Raw genomic sequence first — 12,767 nt, forward strand, 5'->3', positions numbered from 1 at the left:
TGCCTCTGATCTGGTGGACTCACTAAACACAAATGCTTTGTTTGTAAATTATGTCTGAGTGTTGGAGTGTGCCCCTGGCTATCCGTAAATTAAAAAAACAAGAAAATTGTGCCATCTGGTTTGCTTAATATAAAGAATGTGAAATGGTTTATACTTTTACTTTTAATACTTAAGTATATTGGAGCATTTACATGTAATTTTGATAGTTAAGTACATTTAAAATCAAATACCTTTAGACTTTTACTCAAGTATTATTTTGCTAGGTGACTTTCACTTTTACTTGAGTCATTTTCTATTAAGATATCTTTACTTTTACTCAGGTATGACAATTCGGTACTTTTTCCACCACTGCTAGATAGCACCTTTTTTTCTAAGAGTGTAGGCAGCCAATTAGGAACAATTTTTGCAAGATGGACCCATGTTCTATACTGGTAGCCTATAGCCTGTTATTCATAAGGCCATGCAATATGTCACTATCCTGCAGTGACAGGTAGAGTATAAGCTATAAAAATCAAGATCTCTTTATGTAGCCTATTCAATGTTGCTTGTGAATTTGGGGATTTTATGACAGTGTTTTTACAAAGGCCAATTTCGGGGGGAAATGGGAAAATAAGACTTGATACACATCCAGACAACAAGCACCTGCACAAAGCTTATGGATGTGCTTATGTCCTTCCCCTTCTTACACAGTGTGTGCGTGTCACACTCTTTCAACCTGAACACATAAAAATGGCTTCCCCTGGTGTTCCACATCTATGTCCATTTGTCACTATACCCTCTAGACCCCCTCTGCCCATTATTGACAGACTCTTGTATTTTCCCACCTTTGCTGTACTCTTGATTTTAGACTAACTGCCAACAGTAGCCTTAAGATGAGGCGGGGGAGTTTGAAATGAGTCTCCAGTGCATGGCCAGTGTACAGACTTTTAAACATTATTAAAAACATGGATGACTGGGAGGAAGGCCATGGGAGGATGAGGGAGAGAGTGAGTATGGTGAAGGAGAGGAGAGAGGGATTCTGGCAGACGAAGATAGGAGAGGGTGAATGATGGGGAGGAGGATAGGGAGACTGTGGCGGAGGAGGACAGGAGTTAATGAGAGTGTGGTGGAGGAAGAGAGGACAGGGGGAGTCTGGCAGCAGCGGAGGAGAGGAGAGAGGGAGTCTGGCTGAGGAGGAGAAAAGGAAAGGAGAGAGTGCATTGGAGGAGGAGAGGAGACAGTAAATTGGCTCCCCTTAGACTAGGAGAGAGGAAGTCTGGCTGAGGAGGACGGAAGCAAATGCAACGAAATTGGGATAAACTTACCTGAATTTGTCCAATAGAATCTCTCGTTTGCAACTGTTTGGACTAATTATTACACACTAGATTAGCTAGATGAAGGCAAGAGTGTGCAAGGTGATATGGAAAGTGTCACTGTCTGTCACCTTGATTACTCCAATTTGTCTCTCAACCTCTTCACCTATGGTATACACTTTCATTCGTAGGCTAGGTTGTAGCAATCTGATGATGGGTATAGGGAAAATTAAAGTATCATGTAGTAGCCTAAACCTATCGATGTTACATTGAGCTGGGTGAAAGGAATATGAATCATCCAATATGCTGTAACAGAAATAAGGCCATGCTCATAAAACAATTATCGTCCTCCCTAATCTTTAAACGGCCCAGACCGCCACTTGCCCAAACATAGACGTCTATAATTGGTTCAGATTTGGTCAGGTCCGGACCAGACCTTGGTCTGACGCCATTAAAAGGTCATTTACAACCTTCACGAGTGCAGTCTCAGTGCTATGATGGGGTCTAAAACTAGACTGAAGCATTTCTTATACTTTATTTGTCTTCGGGAAGGCAGTGAGTTACTGCACAACAGCTTTTCAATTTATTTTTTGAGGAATGGGAGATTCGATATAGGCCAATTCGTTTTTTACATTTTCCGGGTCAAGGTTTGGCTTTTTCAAGAGAGGCTTTATTACTGCCACTTTTAGTGAGTTTGGTACCCATCCCATGGATAGGGAGCCATTTATTATGTTCAACATAGGAGGGCCAAGCACAAGAAGTAGCTCTTTCAGTAGTTTAGTTGGGATAGGGTCCAGTATGCAGCTTGAGGGTTTAGAGGCTATGACTATTTTCATGAACGTGTCAAGAGATACAGAATTTAAAAATGAGTGTCTCCATTGATGTTCATCACTGCTGAAGTGAAAGCCATCCTCTCTTGTTGAATTCTAATTTTTAGTTAGCTTTGCGACAGTATCAAAAATAAACGTTGGATTGTTCATATTCTCCTCAATTAGGTTGGAGAAATAGGATGATCGAGCAGCAGTGAGGGCTCTTTGATATTGTCTTTCCAAGCTAGTCGAAAGACTTCCAGTTTGGTGGAGCGCCATTTCTGTTCCAATTTTCTGTAAGCTTGCTTCAGGGCTAGGGCATTTTATGTATACCAGGGAGCACATTTCTTGTGACAAATGTTTTTAGTTTTTACGGGTGCGACTGCATCTAGGGTATTATGCAAGGTTAAATGTAGATCCTCAGTTAGGTGGTTAACCGATCCAGGGTATGACTGTGGCAATGAGTAGGTCCGGAAACATGTTGGACAAAACCCACTGAGTCGATGATGGCTCCGAAAGCCTTTTGGAGTGGTTCTGTGGACTTTTCCATGTGAATATTAAAGTCACCAAATATTTGAATATTATCTGCCATGACTACAAGGTCTGATAGGAATTCAGGGAACTCAGTGAGGAACACTGAGTATACCGAGTATATCCACATCACCATCAGACCATTTTATTGGTAAACTACACGGTAATGTAAAAGTTGTAATCCAGAGAGATTAGAAAATGTATCTAGATCCTCTATGAGGCTGTGGAGGGATTCAAGTTGTGGATTTATAAGAAAACATGAATCATCAGCGTACAATGACACCTTTGTTTTTTAGCCCTGGATTTCTAATCCCTTGATATTAATGTTGGATATGATTTTAATAGCTAACATTTCGATGAACATAATAAATAGATATACCGATACTGGACAACCTTGTTTTACTCATCTTGAAAGTTTAAAACTTTCTGAGAAACTATTTTACACCTAGGGTTACCATACATGATTTTAACCCATTTTATAAGAGATTCTCCCAAATTGAAATGCTCCAGGTATTTTATCCAGTCGTATTATATCAAAAGCCTTTTCAAAGTCAGCTATGAATAACAGGCCTGGTTTCCCAGATTTTTCAAAGGTTATGCTGTTACTCCTCACAGTTCTAGACAGGTCAGGTCTCAGGGAAGATTGAAAACAACAACAAACAGCAGGGATCTAGACAGCCACAAACCCGGGACAATCCGCGGTCCCAGCCACAATGGCTAACCGGGTCGCGGGCTGCGTTCAAGCCCTCATGAAAACCCTGCTAGCTTGATAGGCAGCTAGCTAGCAGATAGGCTAGCTGCTACGCCAAATAGCTCCTCAGACCCGGCCTTGGTCAGCAGGATCACTGGACAGACAGTAGCAGTCCCAGCAACTGATGCCAACTGCGTCGCGGGATCCAAAATCAAAAGTTAGCTAGCTACAAATAAACTTTTCAATACACTTTCAAAACAACAAACATTCCAAAACAACAAACCGAGCTCTCCTTCGTTCCACGTTCAACAGTTAGCTGGCTAAACTCAAAAGTTAGTTAGCTACTAAGAAACCTTTCAATACCCTTTCCAAAACAACAAACCTTGCTCCACTCCCTGATCTACTGGGTGAGCAGACTTCTATTCCAGGCCAGCAATAATACACATTATTATCAACTCATTAGGTTTGATAAGTTGAATCAGGTGTGTTAATGCTGTGCTGGCACAGAAGCCTGCACACCTCCAGGAGAAGGATTGGCCTGCTACAGTTGTAATACATTTGTAGCCTAACTTGTGTGTGACTTTTAACTGTATTGTTGTATACAACTTTTGCTAAGTACACATACAACCCATGGCATACAAGGATGTGCCAGCAGTCTTTTGGGACATTCACTGGGACCTCTTCATCGGCAGACAGGCTTTCGCAGCTCTCCATTTCTGAGGACAGACATCACAAAGAAACAGGCTTCATTTTATTACAGTTAGACAGCCCTGACTATTATCTCTCTGTCTGTCTTCATAGTTTTCCTCTCTAGGGACATTAACTGGAGAATATTTTCATAATGAAATCCTACAACCTGCCCTATCTAACTAGTACATCTACTCCATTTTCTGACAGCTGGAGCAGAAAATAATTTCACCCCCTTCCATTGCTGTACAAATGGATTTGGAGAAAACTTTATTGAAAGTATAGGAAGCATTGCTTTTTTCAGCGTGACTGGCCATCAGAGTTTACCCATCAATTTTTTACCACTACATCACTGGTTAAGACCTGCTTTTTGTGGGTCTTAAAACGTCCCATTAGCGCTGCATGAAATTGTAACTTTTGTGCTCGTTTTTAAGGACACACCTCAAATCTTGCCACCCCTCCCACCTGGGCGCAAGCGAGCTAATGATAGACAGGTCAATTGCAGAACCTGGTATTAGGGCTGGAAAATGGCAGTGCGCCAGTTTTTACATGCCGAAATGACAAACTAACATGCGTTTGACACTTGCTCCTCTTTAGCGCCAGCCAAAAATATTTATTTAATATTTATTTATTAAGTGATTAAAATGCATAATTATGTTACCAAATCTCGGTAACAATATCACCAAACAATCTGTAACTGAATAACTGCAACTGAATTGGCGACGATGGGAATTCATTGCAGTCACAAACCAGTTTGGTCACGTGCTACTGTCCTCCCTTCCACTGGCATACTGTTATGTTCAGCTCATAACTTTTTTCTTTCTCTTTCTGTCACGTGGTAGTCAAAGCAAGAGTGTGAAAACAGTCTGGACAACCCCTCCCTCTCTCTCTCTCCAGTTAATGTCTCCCGGTTCTTACTGATACCTACCAATGAGCGGTAGGTAGCCTAGCGGTTAGCGTGTTGGGCCAGTAACTGAAAGGTTGCTAGTTTAGATCCCAGAGTTAATAATGTGAAAAATCTGTCCTTGAGCATGGCATTTAACCCTAATTGCTCCAGCGTCGCAGTTAATAATGGCAGACCCCTTGCCATGACCCCACTCTCAGGAAGAGTTGGCATATGCAGAAAAACACATTTCAAATTCACAAATGCGTATAAATACACACATCTACATGTGTGAAATATGACAAATATAAGCACCCACCAAATTATTATTTTATTACGAGCCCCCTCACTTTCCATTTACTGGAACCAGCCCTCTCACCCACTGAGCACCAACCGACACCAGACATCCATGGACATTGAAAAGTAGTTGAAATTTGGTCAGTCCAAATCTGAACCAATCATAGATGTCTGTTTCACACGTTTTGACAGCGCAGTACAATACAGTAGAGCACACTAGAGTAGAATACAGTAAAAAGTACGGTATTGCACTTTACTGTACTGTACATTACTGTGCTGTACTGAACTATACTATACCATACTATACTGAACTCTACTCTGCTCTGCTCTGCTGGGCTGTGATGTGCTGTACTGTGATGTCCAAACTTGTGAAACATAGACGTCTATGATTGAGACAGATTGGGTCCGGTTTGGACCAACCAAATTACGTCTTACTGTATTTGGAGTGCGGAGCTCATTCGAATAATAGCCAGTGTGTAGCATAATACCCAGACATGCAAAGGGAGATATTACATTTTTTACCTTTGTGTACCTACTCAGGATATATCACTGTGAAGAGAATGATATTCATAATTATGCATTACTGTATAGAACAGATCAGGGACCCATGATGTCATTTTGTTACCATCATTCTGTTACCGGGTGTTAATCCACTTCACTTTAGTTCAATAACCAAAATAGATTTTTTCAAACTCAAGGTGTTATATCATAGCTAACACCCCACTGTTTTTGCTGATATCTTTAAATCTTAATTGGGAGTAGAGTTTTTTTGAAAACGTGGTCACATAAAAATATGAGAGATTTCACCGTCATTCTGCACTGTTCTTTGAGTAAATGTGTTTGGTAACATGTTGCCAGATGCAATAAGAAAAGTATAGAAAAACTTTATCAGTGATAGCCTGTTGAGGCTGAATATATAAACATCAGGGTGGCACGCACACACACACTTCCCCTACATCCGTGATCCCTCTTTCCCTTCAGCTCAGATCCTATCGTTTCCTGTGTTATGTAAGCAATTCACATGAACACACACCAGTATAACATTAGCTAAGCACTGTGGACACAGAAGTTGAAGTCATTCTCAACCTCTTGCCCCGTGCTGGAAGGGACAAGGATGTGTTGCAGACCCTATTTGACTTTGCTATTAGTTCTTTCAAGGCCATTGCCTTGACACGTCTCTGCTCTTCTCTGACGGAAGTGTCTGCTCCTCACACAGGCCTCTACCTCTCTCCTCACAGTCACCATACTGGGGGCATAGGAAATGTGCTTATCTGGCTTGGACTGTTTGTTTGTAATGTTAAGTTGTGGTTGCCTGAGTAGGGTTGCTTGGTATATGTGTGCAGAAGGACAGGCTGCCAAGACCGGAGGAGCAAATAAACCAAGCTACGTAAAAAAAATAGAGGTCTCATATAAAAGGAATGGTTGGATATTTCTGCAACTAGAGAGTATTTGGGTGGAAAGCACAGCCTCTCTGCCCAGTAGAGGATTATTGAAGCTTATTTGGCAATGGATTTTCCTCCTAAGGATGGCAAGAATGTCTTTCCTCTGTCGTCAAGACCTGAAGCTTTTTGTGGGTTGTGTTTTAAATGGCATCTGAGGATGCACGATTTAGTTCAGTATGGATAACAAAAGATTGCTGCAAGGGAGAGGAGTATTGGGAATGCACGGGTGTTATTTAGGACAGGATATTTTCAATGAATGTCAGAACATGGAACTCTTGAGCACAATGACACTTACTTATGAAGTGTGTGTGTGTGTTTTCTATTTGTGTGTTTGTATGTGTATGCTCTTACGAGAAAGGGTCATTGGGTGTGAATGGATGTCTGTCTGGAATAATGCAAACCTTACTATGGCCCCAGAGGTCAAATTGCCATATTTCCTGTTCCTCAAAGCGTGGGGCAGATCAACTCACCGCTCTCTCCTCATATGAATCACAGCATGAGAAGAACAATGTCATGCCCCCACCCCCAAACATGCACCACCCCCAGAGGCAGAACTAGACACACAGCTGGACCATAATACTAGAAGAGAGCAGAGGAGTACAGAGTGTAGAGGAGACCGGTGTCGTCTGTTGAAGTCAAGCTGCTGAACTCATCTGAGACACAGCAAAGACTCTTGGCAAACTTTGGCAGGAACACAGTGGTTTGAAGTGTGATATTGAGATTACAATTTCAGACTTGGGACACAGAGGCTGCGTTACACGGAGCAGAGAACGGAAGGAAGGGAGAGGAGTGCGAGAGGCAGCTCTCTCTGCTTGTGGAAGTAGCTCGTAACCATAACTTATAGCTTTCGCTGTGAACGTACGGATCTTCTGCAGCACTATGAGTCTCTCTGCTCCAGCCGGGACTCTGCTATTGCTGCTCTCTCTCTCCGCTCTCCTCCATGGCTGTTCCTCCTCTCCCACCACAGAAGAGTGCACTGGCATGGGCGTCCGTAAGTTGGTGCATCTTTCTTTTTTTTTTTTTTTACTCCTTCAGGTCACTTTCATTAAGCAAACCACAAACAAAGGGTTTGTCGTTAAAAACTCTGAATGTGTGTGTTTGTGTGTGAATTTTTTTCTTTTGGTAGATGTAAGTAAAAAAACAAGTAAGTAGCTTGGATGTAGTCATTTCAGCTGATGCAGCTTATCTTTCCTGTGATTTTGAAGATATACCCGCATGCAAGCTCTTATCTACTGAGTAGGAATGCGTTCTCTATAGGGCGGTTTATGTAAGTTACTGCCATGTACCGGCCAGCTCTTTCCCGTATATTTAATCATTAGCTGAAATGAGCCTGAATTCTCTGGTAACTTTCACTATAGCCTGCCACTTAACTTTTATGGCTAAAACAGCAGCAGGTTAAACTGGAATGTGAATTCCATGGGTGATTGAAAAAAATGTGTGTTCACAGCGCTGAGCCACTACACACACAGGCAAGGTACTGAACAAGAGAGTTAACCTTCTTAGGAAAAAACGGTGCTATCTAGAACCAATAAGGGTTATTCGGCTGTCCCCATAGAAGAACCCTTTGATTTTTGGTTCCAGGTAGAACTCTTTTGGGTTCCATGTAGGACCCTCTGTGGAAATGGTTCTACCTGGAACCCAAAAGGGTTCTGCCTGGAACCAAAAAAAGTTATCCTATGGGGACAGCCGAAGAACCCTTTTGGAACCATTTTTTCTAAGTGTGTAGGAGCAAAACAAGCTTTAGTCTATCTGCATTTCAAATGTGATAAATATACTGAACAAAAATATAAACGCAACATGTAAAGTGTTGGTCCCATGTTTCATGAGCTGAAATAAAAGATCCCAAACATTTTCCATACACCCAAAAAGCTTATTTCTCTAACATTTTGTGCACAACTTTCTTTGCATCCCTGTTAGTGAGCATTTCTCCTTTGCCAAGATAATCCATCCACCTGACAGGGGTGGCATATCAAGAAACGGCTTAAACAGCATGATCATTACACAGGTGCACCTTGTGCTGGAGACAATAAAAGGCCACTCTAAAATGTGCAGTTTTGTCACACAACACAGTGCCACAGATGTCTCATGTTTTGAGGGAGCGTGCAATTGGCATGCTGACTGCAGGAATGTCCACCAGGGCTGTTGCCAGAGACCAGCCACCCGGACAGCTGATGAAGCTGTGGGTTTGCACAACCGAAGAATTTCTGCACAAACTGTCCGAAACCGTCTCAGGGAAGATGATCTGCGTGCTCGTTGTCCTCACCAGGGTCTTGACCTGACTGCAGTTCAGGGGGCAAATGCTCACCTTCGATGGCCACTGGCACACTGGAGAAGTGTGCTCTTCATGGATGAATCCTGGTTTCAACTGTTCCGGACAGATGGCAAACAGCGTATATGGCGTCGTGTGGGCGAGCGGTTTGCTGATGTCAACGTTGTGAACAGAGTGCCCTATGGTGCCGGTGGGGTTGAGGTATGGGCAGGCAGGCATAAGCTACAGACAATGAACACAATTACATTTTATTGATGGCAATTTGAATGCACAGAGATACCGTGATGAGATCCTGAGGCCCATTGTCCTGGCATTCATCTGAGCCATCACCTCATGTTTCAGCATGATAATGCACGGCCTCACGTCGCAACGATCTGTACACAATTCCTGGAAGCTGAAAATGCCCTAGTTCTTCCATTGCCTAATTACTCACCAGACATGTCATCCATTGACATGTCATCCATGTTTGGGATAATCTGGATCGACGTGTACGACAGCGTGTTCCAGTTCCCGCCAATATCCAGCAACTTTGCACAACTTCGAATATATAGTACCACAGACCACTTTAATGGTCTTGCCAGACCCCTCCCATGACCCAAGGTTGTTTTAAAGCTGATGAGATCACTTTGTTCTTAATGAGCTGAATCCTAGCTTGAGATCCACTCGCGTAACTCAGGTTTTCACCAAAAATGTCCCTTCGACTACGGATGTGAAAGTCCTGCAAGCTTTTCGCAGTGGGCTGAATCCTAACTTGAGATGTGCAAGCATATCTCCATCCTTTGTGTATATCACGCATTGATGTCATTGGAAGATCACGTCACCTACACATGTTTCAAGTTAGGGGTATGCCTTATCTGAATGCTTGACTAGGATGCACAGCTTTTGCTAGGTAAAATATCAGTATGTGAATGCATTTATACTGAAAACAATTTCATGCAGAACCTCTAATGAATCATCAAATCTCTTCTGTTTCTACCTCGACAGGGCTGCGCTCCTTCAAGTTGGTGTCCAACTGTAACTTCACCACCCTGAAAGACAAGCAGATCCAGGAGGTGCAGGCTCCCACCACCGTGCTCTACGTGCCCATCCTCTACCTGTTAGCCTTCACTGTGGGCCTCCCGGCTAACCTCCTGGCCCTGTGGGTCCTTCTGTTCCGTACCAAGAAGATGCCCTCCACCATCCTCCTCATCAACCTCACCGCCACCGACCTCATCCTCCTGATGGTGCTCCCCTTCCGCATAGTCTACCACTTCCAGGGCAACGACTGGGTCTTTGGCGAGCCCTTCTGCCGCGTGGTCACGGCGCTCTTCTACGGCAACATGTACGGCTCGGTGCTGTGCCTGGCATTCATCGCCGTGGACCGCTATGTGGCATTGGTGCACCCGTTCGGTGCCAAAACCCTCCGCAGCCGCCGCACCTCCCTTTACATGAGCCTGGGTGTGTGGGTGGCGGTGCTGGCCGCCATGGTGCCTCTCCTCGTCTCGCGCCAGTCCTACACACTGGACAAGCCGCGCATAACCACGTGCCACGACGCGTTACCCGAGGAGGAGCATGAGAACTACTTCCTGTCCTACTTTCTCACACTCTTCTTTCTCTGCTTCCTGCTCCCCCTGCTGGTCGTCCTCTACTGCTATGGCTCTGTGATACGCACCCTAGTGGCGGCAGGCCAGCACTACGCCCATGCTGTGCGTGTCACCGTGCTAGTGCTGGTAGTGTTCGTGGGCTGCCTGCTACCTAGCAACGTCCTCCTTCTCCTGCACTACTCCGACTCCTACCTGGTGGATGACGGGGAGGACCTGTACCTGCCCTACATGGTTAGCCTAGCTGTTAGCACGTTGAACAGCTGCATCGACCCCTTCATCTTCTACTACGTCTCTGATGACTTCCGGGAAAAGGTCAGGACGGTGCTGTGTTGCCGAGGCGACAATGGGAGAGACTCGACCACGGGGAACCAGGTGTCCTATTCGTCCTCCTCAAACGGGAAACCAAGGTCAAAGGTTACGCTGCTGTCCATGTCTAGTCGGAGCCCGGTGACGTCAGAGGGGGAGGCAGCATGCCGATAGGTATTAGAGAACTAGACGTATAGGCACTAGGATCAGACGCAGACTCCATCTTGTGTTGTGGCGCAATGTTTTCCTCTGGTTTATGTGAGACTCATCTCATGTATACAGCCGATGACTTTTATATACAGCTGTGGGGACTTGGCACAGATGTAACAAACAATGGATGCCATTTCTGTGCAATTTCCATAAACATGCAGTCAATGGAGGGAGGTGTTTAGGATTCATCATCACGCAGGGATACATTAGTCTCTCTAGACATCCACGTTGCCTCCCACAATTTTCAAATGCTCCTCACTGTTGCCTAGTGTCTGGTTTTCGAGACTAGGGAGATCGTTTGTACCATTAGAGTTCTACAGTATTACACAGTCACTCTATAATAATGGACTGTCTTATAGAAGTCCGACAGAATGGGAAGAACACAGTTCAGGGTTACACATTTGTATGAAAAATGTATGCACTCACTAACTGTAAGTCGCTCTGGATAAGAGCGTCTGCTAAATGACTAAAATGTTTTCATTGTATTATCTCAACAATCCAGGGGTACATTCCTACAGGTAGGGTTACCTATTCTATAGCTTACAGCTCTGTGGTAAATTGTTAAATTGTCTGTGGAATAGCTGAACAGTTTGTAGCTAGAGGTCACCAACAGCATATCACATTAAGCCGTTCTAAGTGATGCCATCATTTGTTTCCATTTAGACGTGTTGGCCAAATATAGGCATGTCCATGTGAAACTGGCTATACATCTGGAATGCATTCTGTTCATACCATGCTGTGACTGCTTGTCTGGAACCCATTCAAGTTTTTGATAATTTCCTCACAAATTATACATTCTGGAGAGTGTTTTTATGGTAAGGGACAGAGTCAGCAAAACATCATAATGTGGCTGTCAGAATTATGTACCCTTAATTCAGTCATTAAAAATGTTTTTGATGTACGAACTGGTGGCCTGGTATTTTATGATATTGTTTCCACTGGTATTTATTCAGCTGGCATTTACTATGAAAGTATGTTGTATTATTGTTGTACTTAATTTTATTCACAGGTTTAAAGGAATCACTCAAATAAAGCGCTATAATTTTTTTTAGGAGATGAGAGATATATCCTATAATATGCTGAAGTACACATATATCGCCCCAAATGTATTTTTTCACACTCTCTCAAACTTCCCTGTCATCACTTGAGTGGAAACCAAATGTGTTCTTTGCTTATCTACAGACAATGGTTTTGTTCAACAAAAAAAAAACAGAAGGAAGTTTCCTTGTAAATTCTGGAGCCAAGACATACACAGTGCACTTGCCTTCGCTGTGGAACATTCCACAGTGGCAGTACATTGATACTAGCTCCCACTATCAACATGTAAATGGTTGTTAATCGGTGCTCTCAAAACACATTGAAATACCAAACCACTCTATCAAGAACTATTCATATTTCAACAACAATACCAAAGTTTATACATATGTATTTATTTAAACAAGGGGAATAATATCAATCTAACACTAAGTAGACAAAGCATATGACTGTGTAATCAAGTGCCAGCAAGCAGTGGATCCAACGCCTTCTTTTGGCCAATTGTGTGGAGTGATAAGGGGTATCATGGCATAGCAGTCTTGGGGGGTGGGGGGAGGGGGGAATAAATGAGTGACACCCATGACCAGTCGAAGCGTCAGTTGGGTGGATCTAAACTAGAATAATAACCTTTGTCTTCATTGGGATTACAATACATTTGACTAGGTATGTTGTTTTTGTTCATGAACTTTGAAAATACCGATATTGATAACTATATCTACATGTGTCTAATGG

The 12,767-nt window shown here is 43.3% G+C and overlaps 1 protein-coding gene across 1 annotated transcript; it reads left to right on the plus strand.

Moving 5' to 3' along the window:
* The first annotated feature begins 7,292 nt into the window (after positions 1-7,292).
* LOC311104892 (proteinase-activated receptor 4-like) lies at positions 7,293-11,900 on the plus strand. Its single transcript, XM_084146858.1, has 2 exons — positions 7,293-7,623; positions 9,886-11,900. Exons 1-2 carry the CDS (start codon positions 7,512-7,514, stop codon positions 10,962-10,964), a joined length of 1,191 nt encoding a protein of 396 aa, XP_084002984.1. The 5' UTR covers positions 7,293-7,511; the 3' UTR covers positions 10,965-11,900.
* Positions 11,901-12,767: the final 867 nt, after the last annotated feature.

Source organism: Coregonus lavaretus (genome assembly GCF_964263955.1).
Source record: "Coregonus lavaretus genome assembly, chromosome: 29".
NCBI lineage: Eukaryota > Metazoa > Chordata > Actinopteri > Salmoniformes > Salmonidae > Coregonus > Coregonus lavaretus.

Bases quoted from the DNA above. Each gene is read 5' to 3' on its own strand.
- LOC311104892 (XM_084146858.1), top strand. From the start codon at position 7,512: ATGAGTCTCTCTGCTCCAGCCGGGACTCTGCTATTGCTGCTCTCTCTC. The intron at 7,624-9,885 runs GTAAGTTGGTGC...CTACCTCGACAG, and splicing joins GTGCACTGGCATGGGCGTCC to GGCTGCGCTCCTTCAAGTTG.